The sequence below is a fragment of the Chinchilla lanigera genome, unplaced genomic scaffold, assembly GCF_000276665.1.
Source record: "Chinchilla lanigera isolate Chin_1 unplaced genomic scaffold, ChiLan1.0 scaffold00193, whole genome shotgun sequence".
Lineage (NCBI taxonomy): Eukaryota > Metazoa > Chordata > Mammalia > Rodentia > Chinchillidae > Chinchilla > Chinchilla lanigera.
This window is the reverse complement of record NW_004955594.1, coordinates 630871-650803: the sequence shown is the minus strand read 5'-3', so window position 1 is coordinate 650803 and position 19933 is coordinate 630871. Positions and strand designations below refer to the sequence as shown.

At 40.0% G+C, this 19933-nt stretch overlaps 1 protein-coding gene and 1 pseudogene across 1 annotated transcript in view; both read left to right on the top strand.

The window, feature by feature from the left end:
- Fundc2 (FUN14 domain containing 2) overlaps positions 1 to 19933 on the top strand; it is a 28403-nt gene that overhangs the window by 5438 nt on the left and 3032 nt on the right. Inside the window, exons 3-4 of the mRNA XM_005414654.2 lie at positions 14436 to 14511; positions 16614 to 16745. Of these exons, the coding sequence (XP_005414711.1) occupies positions 14436 to 14511; positions 16614 to 16745 (208 nt within the window). The remainder of the gene's footprint in view (positions 1 to 14435; positions 14512 to 16613; positions 16746 to 19933) is intronic.
- Positions 17469 to 19749, top strand: LOC102005092 (annotated as a pseudogene).

The following is a 19933-nucleotide window of genomic DNA, read 5'->3' as shown; positions in this document are numbered from 1 at the left end:
GGGGCTAAAAAACCCCAGAAAATTCTTTACCTTAATAATAATTTTTGTATTTTATTTAAAGAATATTGTTACCTATTCCATGTTCCAGAAGTTTGTTTTAACCTTGTGTACAAGTCTTTCTATGAACATGTGCTTTCATTTCTGGAATTATTTTTATTTTTCTGAAATTACTTTCATTCCTGGAATTATTTTTGTATTTCATGTATAGTAGAGTACTCTTTTCATTTTTTCCTATGTGGAATACTTAGTTGTCCCAACATAATTTTTTTTTTTCCTTTTGAGACAGAGTTTCACTATGTAGTTCAGGCTGGCCTTGAGCTTACTTTGTAGCCCAGGTGGGCCTCAAACTCACAGTGATCTTCCTGCCTCAGCCTCCTGAGTGCTGTGATTACAGGTGTGCGCCACCATGCCCTGGCCCAACATAATGTATTATAAAAGCTGTCATTCTGTGTACTTCTTTACTCTGTGTATGCCTGTGTGTTTGGGTATTTGCATCTTCTTCAGGCACTTCTTGGCTATTTCCTTTACTTTTTATTTTTTAAAAGTTGAGTACATAAGTTTGCATATCACTAGGGGTAAATATTTAAAGTATACAATTTAATGAGTTTTGACATATGCACACACATATAAGACCATCATCATAATCAAGATGGTGAACATATATGTCACTCCAGAAATTTCTTTATACCTCTTTGTAATCCTGTCCTTTTCCCTTTCATGCCTCAGGAACACTGGTCTGCTTTCTGTCACTATAGATTGTTTTGCATTTTATAGGATCTTGTATAAGTGTGCATTCTTACAAAATTCTACCTGGCTTCATCACTCAGTATAATAATTTTGAGATGCATCATTTCTTTTTTGTGTGTCAGTACTTAATTCCTTTTTATTGCTGAATAGTGTTCCATCAGATGGTTGAACCACAATTTGTTTATTTCCCTGTGATGGACATTTGGATAGTTTCCACTTTTGGGTTATTAAAACTGCAATGAAGATTTGTGTGCAAGTCTTTCTATGAACAAGTGCTTTCATTTCTATTGGATAAATACCTAGGCTCAAACATATGGCTGGGACATATGGTAAGCAGATGTTTTAACCTTTCAAATATCTGCCAGTTTTTAAGTATTTGTACCATCTTTTATGTCCATCAACAGTTTATGAGGGTTCCAGTTTCTATACATCCTCATTAAAACTTGATAATTTTTTTATTATAACCATCCTTGTGGGTGGGAGGTGATGTATTTTGGTGCTAATATCATGCTGTTTTGATTATTGTTGTGGTTTGTATGTAGATGTCCCCTCAAAGCCTCATGTGCTTATAGGTGGGGCTTTTTGGAGGTGACTGGATCTAGGGTGTGTGTATATGCACTAAAGGTGTGTAGTAACTGAAGTAGTACACTGATTGGTTTATCATAGTTCTGGGTGAGGATAGTAGGAGACACCCCCCCCCCCGCCCCCGCCAGTTAATCCAGTAGGCTTCCAGTCTGGATGGGATAAAAGTCTAGAAAGCTTGCTGCTTGTTGCTTCCTGCGTGCCATGCTATGGACTGTCTCTCCTCTGCCATGCCCCTTTGCCATGCTGCCCTCGAGCCGGCTGACTGTGGACTGGAACCTGTACAGACAGTGAGCTAAAATAAATCTTTCTTCCTTTCACTTGTGGGTGTTGGGAATTTTGTCCCAGCAACAAGACAGGTAACTAAGACAATTACTTTTAATAAGTAATGGAATTAGCTTGTAAGTCTTGAATCTTTTACTTTTTCAAAGCTGTTTTGTTTAAGTACTTAGCATTTCCATATGAATTTTAAAATCACCTTGTTGCCAGTTTCTACCCAAAGACTGTTAAGATTTTAAATGGGATTGCATAAATCTATAAACATTGACATAGCCTTCTGTTTAGATTTTCCTTAATTTCTCCAGCAGTGCTTTATATGTTATGTACATCTTATTGATAGATCAGTATTATATCAGTACAGGTAAGATCAGTATAAAACCCTAAATACTCCTTAGTATTTCATATTTATGATGCTGCTATAAATGCCATTACTTTCAACTTTTCATTCACCCATTATTTATTGCTTGGGTAAAAAAATGCTGTTGAGCTAGATGTGGTGCCACATGCCTGTAATCCCAGCACTAGGGGAGGCTGAGGCAGGAGGATTGCTGTGAGTTTAAGGCCAGCCTGGGCTACATAGACCCTATCTCAGAAAAAATGCAATTGATTTGCATATGTTGGTGTTGTATAGTACAATCTTGCTAAAGTCATTTATTTGGATTGTAGATTTTGGGGAGTCCTCAAGACTACGTTTGTGTTCACTAATTCTCTGGGAGGATTCACAGAACTCAGAGCTGGGGTTACAATTTTACAGTGAAAGGGTACTGATAAAAACTAACCAAGGGAAGCAGCACGTGAGGCAGTCCCGGACAATTCCATACATGGAGTTTTCAGCTGTCTTTTGTTTAAAATGGGGTTCTTTAGCCAGCAGATAGATAGATCTTATGTTTTTAAATTCCAATTGACAGTCTCTTCATTTTATTTAAATTTATTTATTTATTTATTTATTTATTTATTTATTTAGTCTTTTTGAGACAGGGTCTTGCTATGCAATTCAGGCTGGCCTTGAGCTCATTTTGTAGCCCAGGCTGGCAGCAGTCCTCCTGCCTCAGCCTCCCAAGTGCTGGGATTACAGGCATGCACCACCATGCCTGGCCTAGTCTCTTCATTTTAATTGGATGCTTACACTGTTTACATTTAAGCTTTTAAAAAATTTAATTGACAAGTAAAAATTGTGTATGTTCGTGGTATACAACATGTTTCTAGGTATGTATATTTTGTGGAATGACTAAATCAAACTATGTAATATATGCATTACGTCACATACTTTTTTGTTTCTTTCAGAAACGGTCTCGTTATGTAGTTCAGGCTAGTCTTGGACTCTGTTGCCTAGGGTGGCCTTGTACGCGTGTCAGTCCTCTTGCCTCAGCCTCCTGAGTGTTGGAATTATAGGCATGCGTCACCACACCCCGCAGCTCACGTACTTAACATGTTTTTGTGATAAGAATACCTGAAATCTACTCTCAACAATTTTCAGATATACGGTATACAGTTTTTACTGTAATCACAGTGATGTGTAGATTTCTTGTACTTACTCCTCCTGAAATTTTATCTTTTTTAAAATGTTTAATTTGTATATACTTTTAATTGACACATAATAAAAATTGTATATATTAATGGGATGTGATGTTTCAGTACATGCATATATTGTGCATTGTTTAAATCAGGGCAATAATCTCCTCAAGCGTTTATCATTTCTTTCTTTCTTTCGTCTCTTTGGTATTTTCAGGTAGGGTCTTGTTAAATAGTTCAGACTGGCCTTGAACTCATGTAGCCCAAACTGGCCTCATACTCACACCGATCCTGTGAGTCAACCCCTCTAGCACTGGGATTACAGGGTTGCGCCACCACACCCAGCACGTTTATTATTTCTTTATGGTGAAAACATTGAAAATCTTTTCCAGCCATTTGAGATACACAGTATATTATCATCATCTATAGTCACCCTACTATGCTACAGAACGTTTTGCTTCTATGTAACTATAACTTAATACCCACGGATCAACCTTTTTGCATCTCTCCTTTGCCCTACTCTTCCCTAGCCTCTGGAAATGACCATTCTACTCTCAACTTCTATCAGATCAACCTTTTCAGATTTCACATATGAGTAAGCTCATGCAGCACTTGTCTTTCTGTGCCTGGCTTATTTTACTCAACATTTCCACCTGTGTTGCTGCAAATGACAAGATTCCATTCTTTTTAATGGCTGAACAAGATTTCATGTGTGTATATAGATTTTCCTTATTCATCACATGATGAACATGCTGGTTGTTTTCATTCCTTGGCTATTGTGAGTAGTGTTGCAGTCAACACAGGAGTGCAGATGTCTTTGACATATGGATTTCATTTCCTTTGGATGTAAACTCAGTAGTGAGATTGCTCAATCATATGGTAGTTCTATTTTTAATCTTTTGAGGAGCCCCCGTACTGTTTTTCCACAATGGCTGTACTCATTTACATTCCCACCAACAGTGTACAAGGATTCCCTTTTCTTCACATCCTTCTCAGAATTTATCTTTGTCTTTCTGAGAGCAGCCATTCTTACATGGGTGATATAATTGCTTTCTTGATGATAACAACAGTTAACAGTGATGAGGACCTATCATGTGCCAGACACTGAGACAGGCACTTGATATCCACAATCTCACTGACTTCTCATAAGACCTGTGAGGTAATTATCATTAACTCCTTTAAATAGGTACAGCAATCAAGGCTTCAGGAGGTGAAATCATTTGCTGGAATCACTCAGTTGTGGGTGATGCAAATGCAATTCATTCAGAGTTATGTGGATCCCAGCGTTCATGTACGTGTTGTCACATGTCATTACATCCTCCAGTGACACTTTGATAAGAAACTAGATATTTGAAATGGTCTTTCAGGTGCAACATAGTTCTCTACTGCTAAGAGGTCAGCTTCTGAGTGACTCCAAGATAAGGAAAGACTGTATTTCACTTAGTTCTTGATCCAGTTTCCTGAGGAAGCTAAACCTGACATTTTTCTTCATCTACAAACACCTCCTGTCAGGATGCATATTAGCATTTTACTGTCTGGAACCCACAGGAGAATTTTTAAAGCTTTGTGCTCCCCAAGCATCCATTTGTTCTCTAAACATCCAATAGAGAATGCATTGGCATGATTCCTGGTGAGCCATTTCTCTGAAGAACGGGGTAAGTTGCTTCAACTGCACATCAGCTCCCTGTTTTGTTCTTTTAACCACAATATGACCATGGGAAGGAAACGATCTCAGAGTTTCAGGTCCTTTACAGGTCTGTAGGTTAGAAGTCCAACACAGTCTCACAGGGGTAAAGTCAGGGTATCAACAAGACTATATTCCTTTCTGGAGGCTTCAGGGGAGAATCCGTTTTCATGCCTTTTCAAGCTTTGAGAGGCCACCTGCTGCATTCCTTGACTCCTGATCTCCTTCCTCTATCTCAGAAGCCAGAAACATTACATCTGTCTGACCGTTCTTCTACAGTCACTCCTTCTGCTAATTTCTTCTGCCTCTTTTTCTTTAAAGACCTCCTGTGATGGCACTGCACCCACTGCAGGTTTTGCAAACATCTCCTGTAGGGTCCAGAATAGCAGCATCAGGAAGGTTCACATTGGGCCAGATCATCAAAATTTCATGTCAAACATTAGCTGGAATATTAAGAATTTTTGTACATTGGCTTGCTCACCATGTGTTGTGGATTAAATAATGATCAACTTGTAACATTCAGTGGAGCTGAAACAGTGTGGCCCTGTATGTGGAAGGCCCACCTGAAGAGTGTTGCCAATAACATAAAGAGAGAACTGGAAGGGAAGATAGTGTGTGTTGATCCTCCTGGAGAAGCTTGTCACACTGGTTTTCCTGGTATGAACTCTGCTGTTCTCATCATTGGAGGAGCTCAGGTGCTCACTGTTGCCGAGGATGGCTGTGGTTTTCTTTGGGGGAGTTCTGCTCCTTACTTTGAGCCTTGCTTCCTGGCTCCAGTGCAGATCCCTCAGCCTGCTGGCACACATCCTTCATCCCTCTGGTGCAGATTTTCTATCTTTCACCGCTGACCTTGGGACCTTCCCAGTGCAGATCCTTGATACAGACTTACATGAGACATTGTTGTGGACTCTAGGCCTTCAGCTAGACTTGTGCAGAATATTGCTATGGGATCCAGGCCATCAGCTGGATTCTTTAGGTCTTTAGTACATGGACAGATCTCCTGCACTCTTACATTTGACTCTGTGTGAATATTATAATCCTATAAATTATGTGTCCTGTAGTAAATCTTTTCCTTTGTAAACCCTGACTGCAACACCTTTGTATGTCCATAGCTACCTCCAGGTTAACTTTGGAATGTTACTGGAAGTAGACAGAATGCTACCAAGTTCGTTGCATAAATCTGGATCAGACCAGCCCCTGGTCCTGGGGTTGTAGTTCAGGAGGGTGGTCTGAGGGTAGGAATCCCACTTGCTGGGCTGACAGGTAAGGTCAGAATGAGGTAACAGGCAGGCGCTACTCCCCGGGCTTGGTGGGACAGGTATAATAGGGAGGGCTTCTCCTGCTTTACCAAGAGGCATACACAGAAGCCATCTGGGTGAGGTGGGCTGAGAAAACATAGGCCCAGATTCAACATAGCTGAGTAGAGGAGGACCCAGGTTGGAGTTACTGAGATAAAGTCATCTAATTGGAAGAAATGGAAAGACATAGGTCTTGATGCCAAAATCCATCTGAAATAAGAGATTTGTAGATCAAACAAAACATAGGCATAGGACTTGTGGAACAGCCCATAGGGCTGCCTTTGGGACCTTCCCCTGCCCACTCAGCATGAACTGAAGTTCCCAAAATACTGATAGACTGCAGTTGTCTGGGAAACTCAAGCCACATAGGATAGATTTGGGATGTAAGGCTTGGCCTTCTTGCCTTCCTCCTAGCAAAGATGTAGCTTGGCAGCAAATTTTGCTAGCACACATAGGGCCAAGTGACGAGGAAGCTGATCCCTCCTCATGGGCTGCCAGTTTTGTTTTTTTTTTTTGTGTGTGTGTGTGTATGTACCTTAGTGGCTACCTGGAACCTCTGGTGATAAGGTTAGGGACTGCAGTGGCAGTGGTGAAGGTAGTGAGTGGAATAGCTCACCCCTCCTGCCCTGCTCTGAGCAGCATGAGAGAGAAAATGTGCCAGGGGAGTGGAACAGAAGAGGCTGTCCAAGGGCTGGCAGGGACCAACTGTACAGGAGACTGGGAGCAGCCTTGGACTGTCTGTCTGAGGGTGCCACAGCAACTGGGAGAGCGATGGAGAGAGAAACACGGTAAGGAGATGTGGATGGGCTGCCAAGGGATGTACAGAATGCTTCTGGCTGAAGACTGGCCAGCCCCCACATCCAGAGATCAGGATCAGCCCCGCACCCGGCACTAATCCTGCTGCAGACTTGGTGGGGTTACTCAGCACAGATTGGAGCTCTGACTCGGGCACTACCACAGAACTGAGGGCACCAGAGAAATTTTAGTATTCTCTCTTGTTGTTTCTTTGTTTTCCTTTTTCTGTCTTTTTTGTTGTTGTTGCTTAAGTTCTTTATTTTATTGCTTTGTGTTGTTTATCTTTTGTCTCTTCTCATCTGTCTTTCTTGATGTTTTTGCTGTTTTCATATGCATAAACATTCTCTTTATTCTCTCTTGTTCACTATAATATTCTTTTGCTTTCACCTTCATTCCTTCTCTCATGTCCTCTTCTCCAGTTTCTCGAAGTTTGAGTGATCATCCTTTGTTCTTAAGCCTTGCTTCTCCTATATTTCTATTTTTTCTCTCTTGTCCCTCTTAACCACCAATCCCTCACCCCTGTAAAATCACTCTACTAAGGGGAAACTCTTGGCATATAAGTGCCTGGTTTATGTTGGATTTTCTTATGTAATACTAGATATTGCTCCTATGGTTAAAGGTGCCAAATTAATAGTTACCACAGTTTCTCAGTTTTTAGGCTGTTCTTAATGCTATTGTTACTGCTAATTGTACTATTTTAGCCAAAGTGTCATACCTGTTGTAATCAGTTGTTCTCCCTTGGATGACAACACTGATTGTCTGGGGTCATGATCGTCACCATAGTCTAGTGCCAAAGGACTGGGTGCTGTGCCAAATAGATAGCAACTTCTCATCCTTAATTGGGAAGGTAGGATCATGGGACAGGCACAAAGAACAAGTGCCAGTTACACATAGAAGACATCTGAGGAGTAGACATTTCCAATGTATGCCTTAATACTAGTGATGAAGCTACCTACCATAAAATTTACAAGCATCAACCCATAAAACAAATTAAAATAAAAGAGATAACCATCAAAATGAAAGACCTGCTCCGTTGATCTAGAGTAGACAGAGATATAAAACAGAGCTTAGGAAAATGGTGGAAACCATGAATGCCCAACATAGGAAAGAAATGGAATCCATGAAACAGATTCAGACAGATATACAGAAGATTAAAAGTTCCATTGAAAGTATAAGCAGCCCATTGAACCAAGGTGAGACTAGAATATGAGATCTAGAAGACAGGGTTGTGGTTAGTGATCATGAAAAGAAAGATTTCTTTAAAATAGCAAGGGACCATGAAAAATCAATCCAGCAACTGCAAAATGACTTGGTGCAAATGACATAAAAAAACCTGTTCTTAGAAATAATGGTAGAAAACTTCCCAAGCATGGATAAAGAGTTTGATATTGCAGTTAAGTGAGGTATATGTAACTCCAATTAGCCATAACTAAAATAAATCTTCACCAAGTTATATAATAATCAAGATTCCAGAAATTCAGCACAAGAGCAGAATATTAAATGCTTTTAGAGAAGAGAAACAAGTCACCTGTAAAGGAAAGCCAATGAGAATTGGAACAGAATTCTCAGCAGAAACCTTTAAGTCAAGGAGAGCTTGAAGTATTCAAGACCTGAAAGAAAATAGCCTCCAACCTAGATTGATGTATCCCCGTAAAACTGTCTTTCAGAATGGGTGGAGAAATAAAAAACAAGATACTTCCATGACAGATAACACCTGAAGAAATTCATGACTACTAAACCAGCTCTCCAAAATTTTCTGAAGGATATTTCATAAAGAGATAAGAAAGACTTCCAAAAACCAGTAGAAAGAACCCACCAGGCAAGTAAAGCAGTTAAACAGAGGAGAAAGACAGGGAACCAAGAGCAGGAAAATAATATGACAAGGATTAGCCAATACATATCACTTCTAACCATCAATGTAAATGGTCTCGAGTCAGCAATCAAAAGAAACAGACTGACAGAATGGATCAAGAAGAAAGATCCAACAATATCTTGCATACACATTTAACTCAAAAAGAAATTCATAGACTGAAAATCAAATGATGGAAATGTGACAGGAACTTGGAGAAAAGCAGGCGAAGTTACTCTATTTTCAGACAAAGTGAGTTTAAACCAGGACTGACCAAAAGAGACAAAGAAGTTTACTACATACTTGTTAAGGGAAAATTCAAAGAGGAAGAGGTAACAATCATAAATATATATGCACCAAAATACTGATGCACCCAGCTTTATAAAACAAATATTAATGGACATGAAAAATCAAATGAGTGCTAACACAATTGTAATAGGGTACCTCAGTACCCCATTGTCACAAGTAGACAAAAAAAATCAACAAAAAATATTGGAACTGAACCAAAACTATGAACAAATGGACTTAGTAGATGTTTTGAGAGTGTTCCACTCGACTTCATCAGAATACCCATTCTTCTGAGCTGTGCATGGGACAGCTCATAGAACTTATGGACCATATATTAGCTCATAGAGCATGCTTAAGTAAATTTAAAGGAATTGAAATTCTCCCATGTATATTATCATACCATAGTGCATAGTGAAATTATCATTACTTGCAGATGACATAATACTCTACATAGAAGACTGTGGGGGAAGGACTGTGATTGCTAATGAACTGATTACTGATGGTCAGCTTATGATCCACAGCCGTGCTGAGTGCACGTGGTGTGGGGTGTGGGAGGCTCGCCCCAGGATGGTTCCCATCAGCTGAGAGGCAGACATCGAAAGGGATAATGAATTTCCCTTGTTGGTCTGAGTTACATTCTGGGTTCTAATAAAAGGCAATTGAGATGGGTGATCGGGGCTGCTGCAGTCCCGGAGGCTGTGGGCCCCCTGATCCCAGACTTTTGCCTCTCCTGTTCTTCTTACTGTTTACCTTTTCTTATTCATTCGTGGGCACCTCATTCTCGGGACCTGTCGCTACAGATAGTACCAACAGAAGACCTCAAAAATTCCACCAAAAGACTTCTAGACTTAAAAACCAAATTCAGTTGTGTAGCTAAATATGAAGTCAACACTCAAAAATGAATAGCATTCTTGTACATAAATAACTCACTGAGAGAGAAATTAGGGAAACCACACCTTTCACAATAGCATTGAAAAAAATGAAATACATAGAAATCAATCTAGCAAAGGAAATATAAGATTTTTAACATTGAAAACTGCAGTACTCTGAAAAAGAAGACCAAAGAAGATATCAGAAAAATGGAAAGATACCTCTTGCTCTTGGGTAGGAAGAACCAACATAGTCAAAATGGCCATACTTCCAAAACTGTTACACAGATTCAATGCAATCCCAATCAAAATACCAATAGCATACCTCACAGAATTAGAGAAAATAATCCTAAAATTTATTTGGAACTAGAAGAGACATGAAATAGTAAAAAAAATTCTGGGCAACAAAGGCAAGGAAGGATGCATCACAATCCCTGACTTGAAAGTTGTACTACACTACAAAGCAACTATAATAAAACCAGCATGGTACTGACAGAAAGAAAAATAGATCTGAGGCTCAATGGAACAGATTAGAAGATGCAGAAACAAGTCCAAACACACTCAGCCACCTTATCTTCGACAAAGGGGCCAAACATATTCACTAGAAGAAAGATAGCCTCTTTAATAAGTAGTGCTGTAAAAACTGGCTTTCTCCATGCCCAAGACTAAAACTAGATCCCTGCCTCTCACCACGCACTAACAAAATGGGTCAAAAATCTAAATATTACAACAGAAACTCTAAATGTGTTAGAAGCGAGATTAGGTAGAGTTCTTCAAGACACAGGTGTAGGCGAAGACTTTATGGACAAAACCCTGATCGCACTGGAAATGTTAACAATCAGCAAGTGGGATCTCATGTAATTAAAAAGCTTTTGCACAGCAAAAGAAATTATGAACAGAGTGAAAAGACAGTCCACAGAGTGACAAAAATTTTTGGCAGCTGTTCCTCAGACAAAGGACTAATACGTAGAATACACAGAGAACTAAAAAAAAATCATACCCCCCCCAAATCTAAAGAGCCAGTCCCAAAAGAGGAATCTGAAAGGAATAGACACTTCTCAGATGAAGTAGAAATGGCAAAGAAATATATGAAAAGGTGTTTAAGATCATTGGTCATTCGAGAGATGCAAATTCACACTGAGATTCCATCTAATCCCAGAAATAATGGCTATCATCAAGAAATCAACCAATAACAAATGCTAGTGGGGCTGTGGGGAAAAAGGAACCCTTCTCCACTGTTGGTGGGAACGTAGACTGCTGCATCCACTGTGGAAATCAGTGTGGAGATTCCTCAAACAACTAGGATTAGAGGTCCCATTTGATGCAGTTGTGCCCCTTCTTGGCATCTTCCAGAAAGAATTAAAAGAAATCATAACAGTGATTTATGCACATCCATGTTTACAACAGCACAGTTTGTAATGGTTAAATCTTGAAAATAGCCCAAATATCCATCAACTGATAAAAAGATGTGTTTTTTAAAAATACAATGGAGTGCTACCCAGCTATAAAGAAGGATAAACTTGAGACATTTGTAGGTAAGTGGATGGATCTTGAAACCCGATTGGATACCCATCCGTAAATACCACATTTTCTAAAAACAAAACAAAACAAAACAAAGCACATTTTCTGGTATGAGAAACTGAAAATGTAAATAAGGATCAAAATATATAATCGATATTGTGAAATAGGAAGAAAATGTTCAAATGGGAAGGGGAACTAGGATGGGGTGAGGGGGAAAGGAAGGAAAGCAATGGAAGAAAACCAGAGAATACAAGGAAAAAAATGAAAACAAAACTTTTGTAAATAAGGAGGTGAAGAGGGGTTGAAGGGAGGTTTGGAGAATGGGAAAAAAAAATCAAGATATGTCATGTACAGGTACAAGTTCCCAATGATGAATGTGATCATGATGTAAACTAAAATGTACCAGTAATCCAAATTAATTAAAAATAGCTGGGTGTGGTGGCACACGCCTGTAATCCCAGCACTCAGGAAGCTGAGTCAGGAGGATCATTGTGAGTTTGAGACCAGCCTGGGCTACAACGTGAGCTCAAGGCCAGCCTGAACTGCATAGCGAGATCTGTCTCAAAAAGACAAATACATACACACACACACACACACACACACACACACAGGCCCATCTTTTTATTCCTATTTTCACCAAGCTGCAGCCCATATCAAAGCGAGAGGTAAGGCAGGAGTCAGTTATCTTCTTTGGGCTGTGCAGGTTCATGAAGGACAAAGAGGTTCTGTCTGGTCGGGAGAAATATTAGCAAGCTGTTTGAAGAGGGAGGATGTTTTCAGCCACTCATGACCTTACGAAGCCTGACTGGACAAAAATAATTGTGGATGCTTGACGGAGGGCCCTTGGGGAGACATCAGGCATCACAACATCCCACCTGCGTGGAAGTGGCAGGACTATTCCTGAAATTTTATGTCTTTAAGCAACATCTGCCTGAGCCTCTCATCCCTCAGTGTCTGATAACATTTTATTATTTCCATCTACTCACCTTTTTTTACATTCTTCATATTAGTGAAATCTCGTAGTGTTTCAGTTAGCACGGTGTCCACCAATTTCATCCATACTGTGGCAAATGAACAGTGTTCCCCCTTTAAAGGCAAAATAATATCCCATTGTATATATACCTTGTTTTCTTTATCCCTTCATTCACTGACGAGCACTTAGGTTGATTCCATAGCTTGGCTATTTGAATAGTTGTATTGAGTATGATAGTGCAGGTGTCTCTACAACACACTGATTTCATTTCCTTTTAGGTTATTTTGTGACCTAGCAAATGGTCTGGATATGACTTCTGTACCATGGTTTGTTGACTCTTGCTTTAGAGAAAGGGTATGTGCTGCTCTGTTGAGAATGCATTCTAGGAATCAAAAGTGGGCAGAAGGAGGCCAGGTGAAAAGCTGTAACAATTGTATATACATTAGAAATCCTGTTGAAGACCAGAGCAGGTACCAATTAAAGTCATGGAAATAGATGAGCGCATCTAGAAATTGAGCACACAGAGGAATGATCTTCATCAGTAGTCAGGGAAATGCAAACAAAATCACATTGAGATACTACTACACACCTGTTGGGATAGCTGTTTCCCAAAAGACTTAAGATAGCTAGAATTGGTCAGGTTGTGGAGAAAGGGGAACCCTTGAGCTCTGTTAGTGGGAATGTAAATTAGTGCTCCCACTATGGAATACAGTATGGAGGCAAAGTGTATAGAACTGAAGATCACAGACAAGCACTGTATTATCTTGCTGTGGAATCTTTTTTTAAAATGTATAATACTGTACACAGAGATAGTGAACCAAACAGTGGGTACCAGGGTCAGGGCAGGGTGGTGGGATGGACAGGTATACGTCAAAGATACAAAGCAGCAGGTATGGAGGGTAAACAAATCTAAAGACCTGATATATAATATGAGGATTATAGATAATAAAATTGTATTGTGTGCAGGTGTTTGTTAAATAGACTGATTTTAGCTGGTCTTATAACTAGAAAGTAAGTTTGTGAAATGACGGATCATTAGTTTCACTGCAGTAACCATTTGACTATGTGTACCCTATAACATCATGTTTTAACCTTGTTGCTTTTGAAAAAAGAAAGTAATCAACTCTTTTCAAAGCTCCTTGAGGTCAAATGAAATGAAGGCTGAAAAGTTAACACTAGTATTAGGTGTCGGCATGATCAAAATGGTTTTATTGAAGCCATAGTAGAAAAGTCTGCATGGAGTGGATTTGAGAGAATGGGACAGAGGACTGTGGTGGCAGCAATTTTAGACAACCCTGAAGTTGTTTTGCAATAAAAGAGGCCAAAGAAAAGGGAAGGTGGCTGGAGAAGAATTGCAGTCTAGGGGAACTCTTTTCAGCAGTGGTTAATAATTATAGGATATTTGTGTACAGCAGTGAACAAACTAGAGTCTCTGCCCTCGTGGAGCTTGTGCTTTGTTTTCTTTTGTTCAGTGCAAGGTGGAGGCAGAAATAGACAATAATAAATCAAATAATGATATTAAACTGGCCATTAGATATAGCCACTCAGATGTCATGTAAGGAGGCTGTTTGTTAGCACTGAAAGCTCTAAAAGATTCACCATCACTGATACAGACATTTCACATTCAACAAAATGCCATTATTTCCACCCTCCCACCACCTTTTTCTCTGTTCCTCTTTCTTGTTTTCACGTCATTAAAAATGCCAGTCACTGTCTGCCGAGGTCTTTCAGGACAGTATCCTACCCTCATCCCCTGCAACCACTCTGTCCCCTAACTCAGTCCATCAGCACAACCATCTTTAAAAACTCTCCCTGAGTTTTAGGCTATTCTGTGACCTAGCAAAACCACAGACTCAGTAAGTGGTGCAGACAAGATTTGATTTGCTTATGTCATGCTCCGTTTGGGGCTGGCTTTCTATAAGAGGTAGGAAGGAGCTGGCTCATCGGAAGGTAAGGAGGGTCTGAACATCATCAGAAATGGATGTTGTGTGCCTCTGACAGTCTGTCAGCTTATCTGATGTTGGTTTGATTTTTGTAGGTGTACTGGTTTCATATTCCAGAAGGTTGGAAAGTTGGCTGCGACAGCTGTTGGAGGTGGATTTTTTCTCCTTCAGGTCTGTATATGAAATGTTCTTAGCTGTTTAAAAATTCTGCTTCCCCACTTAGGGACCATTGAGGTTTGAGGAGTTATAGCGTAGTTCTATCCATATTACACTAGAGTAGCTTTTTGCACTTGTTTTTATGTACTGTTTTAAAAGCTAGTAACCATTTCACTCAAGTTTTATCAATTATTAGTAACATTTTATTTCCTCATGTATAACACAGTGACAGAAGTACATATTCCGTCTCATAGCTCCCTTAAGAACTACTGAACTATGAGGCTGGGGATATAGCTCAGCAGCTTAAGTGCCTACCTGGCAAGCTTGAGATCATGAGTTCAATTCCCTGTACCAAAAAAAAAAAACAAAGTAAAAAACAAACAAAGAAAAAAACTACTGAACTATTAAGCAGACGTCATTTTAAAACTATAAAATGTGACCCTGTTGCCCTGTGATACAGTTTATTTTCATGAGTTAACATGTTCTCACTGGCTTAAACTACAGTGATATAAGCATTACTATCCCGTCAGACAGCTTGTACCACTGGGGGTACAAATTATTTAATTTTATTGGTCTTTTTACTAATGAAGCTAATAAGTCTGTAAATGGACCAGATCTAGTTAGTTGAATTTGAGTAATTACTGCCCAAGTAAATATTAATGCTATTCATACCAATTAAAATTATAATAACCCCCTATTTATTTCATTAAACTAAAAGAAATTTACTTAAATTTGTGAATTTTTAAACGTTTTGTATAGAAAGGCTACTGATTTGTGCAGTGTGCAAAATGTCACAACTTGGGACAAATCCACAGCCTTATGCATACTGGGAGTGTTGTACCACTGACTTACTTACCCCCACCCCCAGTTTGTTCTTTTCCACAATTATGTGGTCAGTTATAGTTAATTTACCTTTCTATGTAAGTTTTAGAGCTTGTTTTTTAAATACATGTAGAAGATTGTGCTGACGTTGTGTTTTGCACATCATTTCTGTATCAGATCTTCCATATACACAGTGTGTATATGCATGAGAGCACATGTAGTTTCAGTGCTGGTAGAGAATGCCAAGTTGTTCCCTTAAAAGGCTCCAGGTAATGCTCTCAGTAAGAATGAATTAGTAGTGTTTCCCCATATCTTCACCAGTGTAGGATATTCTTAATCTTTTTCTCCAACCTGGTAAAAAAAAAAACTATATACTGGATCATTATTTTAATTTATATTTCCTGAAGTACTTTGTGAAGTTGAACTTTTTCTTTCTTGGGCAGTTTATTATGTGAATTGCCTTTACCCATGTTGTAAGTGGGTTTTTCTTCCCAGACTGATCTGTATGAGAACTTCACTTTTTATGAGTATTAATGTTTTGTTCATGATATGACTATTTCCTCCAGCCTGTCCCGTTTGAATAATTGTTTGGTAGTGTCATTAAATAAAATAGGGACTAGGGCCAGGGATATAGCTCAGCGGCACAGCACCTTGCTTGGCTAGCACAAGGTCCTGAGTTCAATTCCTGGTACCAAAAAAATAAAACATAAAAAATAAAATAAAATAGGGACTAGAGGAAGAGCAGCTTCAGGAGGAGACACTAGAAAGGTAAAAAAATTCCATTTAGATATGACTACCAAAAATTAGGTAGAGAGAAGTGATACTGATGGGGGATGGAGTGATGGGCCACATTTATTCTCTTCACTCCTTGGATAACACTATCCCATCATAAATCTGTGCACTTAAATCAATCTTATCATGTTCAGAATTCCATGATAAAATTGTTTTCTCTGACCTCCCTATTTTGATTTTCATTTTACCATCTTATTATTTAAGCTAACTTAAAAGTGTGAAAAGAAAAACTCTGTAAAGAAGGGAGAAGGCCATAAATAATTTGAGAGAATTGTCAGCAGTTATTGAGGGCCATCTGTTTATTTCCAGTGCCAAGGATGCATAGGGTGGATGTGGAGTAGATGTTGAATGAATGCCATTGTCTACAAAGAGCCCGAGAACAGTTCTTTCCAAAAATGGAAAGTCAGAGAGTTTGGACTATCTACTTCATGATTTATCCTCACAAAAAGAAAGAACAAGTCTCTGTTTCTCATTTCTTTATGTCCTTATTCTGGAAACTGTAGCTTGCAAACCACACTGGATACATTAAGGTCGACTGGCAGCGAGTAGAGACAGACATGAAAAAAGCCAAAGAGCAGCTGAAGATTCGCAAGAGCAACCAGATAACAACCGAGGTCAAGAGCAAAGCTGAGGAGGTGAGGCTTATTTTGTTCCCATGCAGTGTGTGAAGGGTTACAGACAGAATCTGTATGAAGTAGACACACCAATATCTCAGCAGTGGACAAGGTTAAAGATTACAAAGAACTGGGAATAATAAGATAAAAGCTATACTGTACAGGTCAGCCTTGGTTGAAACAACTAATTTAGAGGCTTTTTTTAAAGCTGCATAAATGAAGCATTTGGTGGCCTTTGTCAGTGAGTATACAAAGTGATACAGATAGTTCTGTAGTTAACTAGTTCTTGCAGGATGGGGGTACCACCATGGGAGGAAGTAAGTCCTACTGCCCGTATGATCATCTTTTTTGTCTCCAAGCCCACTGCTTTCTAAAGCATCCACATTCTGCTTGTTCTACACATAACTAGTAGGACTGTCTAGCTGAGGGGATGGCAAACTTCTGTAAAGGGCCAGATGGTAAATATTTTCAGCTTTGTACGCCATACGGTCTCTGTCATAACTACTCAACTCTACCATATAAAATGAAGATAGCCAGAGATGATGTATAAACAAGTGGGTGTGGCTATGTTTCTGTAAAACTTTATTTAAAAGCAGATAGCAGGAGCACAAGTCCAGGTTAGGTTATATTGGCTAGCATTGAAGGGACAGGAAACCTCTGTACTTTGCTACTTTATTACCTTAAGAAACGTTAAATAGAAAGAGGTAGCCCGGCCCCATCTTTCCCGGAGGTGGTTTACTGAGCCTCGGTCCTCCCTGGGCCGGCTGCTGAGGGGGCCCAGCCTAGGAGGACATCGAGGCTGAGGTATAGTCCTATGGAGCCCTCAGATTCACCTATAGGATTATTCTGCTGCCATCATGTCTTGGTTAGTTGATCTCGCTGGAAAGGCAGAAGATCTTTTAAGCCGTGTTGATCAAGGGGCTGCAACAGCTCTCAGTAGAAGAGAGAACACCACCAGCAAAATTGCTGACTATCTTGAACTACATCAGCAAAATACAGATTTGACTTATCAGACTGGACCTAAAGCTACTTACATTTCCTCAGCAGCTGACAGCATTTGAAATCAAAAAGCTACCATCTTAGCTGGCCCTGCAAACATGAAAGTAGGATCTGGGATACCCAGGAAGGCTTCCCGTCCTGTTGAAAATGCACCTGTTTTGAGGCCTTCATCCCAGTTTGTTGGAAGGAAAAAGTCAGAACCTGATGATGAGCGGCTATTTGATTTTCTTAATAGTTCACAGAAAGAACCCACTGGGAGGGTGGAGCTCAAGAAAGAAAAGGGCAAAGCACCTGTCCTTCTAAGTTCTTGGACATCAAATATCAGTTCTGTGAACACCAGTGTCACCACCATCAAAGCCAATGAAGGAAATTCTGGAAGCCAAAGCCATGATGCTGCAAATAATTCACATCCTAACCCTGGAGGCCAAGAGGATTCTTCAAAGGAAAACACATCCTCTAATGTTGCTATTCACACTGATCACAACCCAGCACCTAGTGACAGTGGCAAATCACATGAACTGTCTAATCTCCGGCTGGAGAATCAGTTGCTGAGGAATGAAGTTCAGTCTTTAAATCAGGAAATAGCCTCATCCCTTCAAAGAGTCAAAGAAACTCTAGAAGAATTAAACAAAGCAAGAGCAAGAGTTGAAAAATGGAATGTTGACCAAAGAGTGATCAAATAACTCGAGAACTCAGAGGCCAAGTCGATGACCTGACGGAAGCAGTGGCTACAAGGGATTCTCAGCTGGCTGTACTGAAAGTGAGTCTCCAGGAGGCCGACCAGCTGCTTAGCACTCGCACAGAAGCTCTAGAAGCCCTGCAGAGTGAGAAGTCACGAATAATGCAGGATCATAGTGAAGGGAGTAGCCTACAGAATCAGGCTCTGCAAACTGTTCAGGAGAGACTATATGAAGCAGATACCACTTTGAAGAGAGAGCAAGAAAACTACAAACGTGCAGATTGTGTGCTGCACACACCTTAATAAAATGGAAATGGAATGGGAGAACTTGGCAGAAAGTTACTCCTGCAGATAGAAAATAGTCTGACGAGAAGAGGAGAGTTGATGAACTGTACCAGTAAGTCAAGCTGCACAAGTTGGAGTCTTTTAAGCAGGAATTAATTGCCTGTAAGCAAAAGGCCACTAGAATACACCAATCTAAAGAGAAATTGATTAACAGCTTAAAGGAAGACTCTGGTTTTGAAGGCTTAGGTAGCAGCACTACTAATACCAGGGAGCCAGAAGAGCTTCACCGTGAGAGGGACATGCAGAGGGAAGAAATACAGAAGCTGATGGGCCAGATACATCAGCTCAGGTCTGAGCTGCAGGATATGGAGGCTCAGCAGGTTAGTGAAGCAGAATCACCAAGAGAACAGTTGATCTACAAGATCAGATAGCTGGGCAGAAAAGCATCTAAACAAGAGCTAGAGGCAGAATTGAACCCACTGAAGCAAGAATTCCACTACATAGAAGATGATCTGTATTGAACAGAGAACACATTGCAAAGCAGAATTAAAGATCAAGAGGAAGAAATTTAAAAACTCAGGAATCAGCTCACCAACAAAACACTAAGTGACAGCAGTCAGTCGGAGCTAGAAAGCCAGCTGCATCAGTTGACAGACACCCTCATCCAGAAGCAGACCATGCTGGAGAGCCAGAGCACAGAGAAGAACTCTGGTCTTCTAGCTAGAGCGCCTTGAGCAGCAGATGAGCTCTGCCTCTGTGAGCACCAGCAATAGGTCCTCGATTAACCTGTCTGCAGTTGACACTGGCAAAGGCACATGTCAGTGAAATGTTCCCGTTCCTTTTAATGACTCAGAAACTAATCTGGCAGGAATGTATGGAAAAGTTCGCAAAGCTGCGAGTTGCACTGACCAATTTAGTACTTGTCCGGGAATTTTTCTTCAAAGATACGCCATAGCATGAGTGTTTGTAATTACCGATATGGCTTTGCTTCACCTCTGGGTCATGATTATTCTGTTGACCTATTCACCATAAATGCACCATCACCAGCCATACAGCAAATGAACTGAGCCAGTTGTTTGAGTGATTGGTTGTCTTCTTTTGGACCTGGGATCTGCAATAAGGCCATTTTCCTAGAACTGCTAAGAAGGATGCACAGGATTATTTTCTCACTACAAGCTTTTAACTTTTTAAGTTATTGTATAAGTTTTCTGCTACCTAAATCTTCCTCTTGCTTCCTTCAAATGGT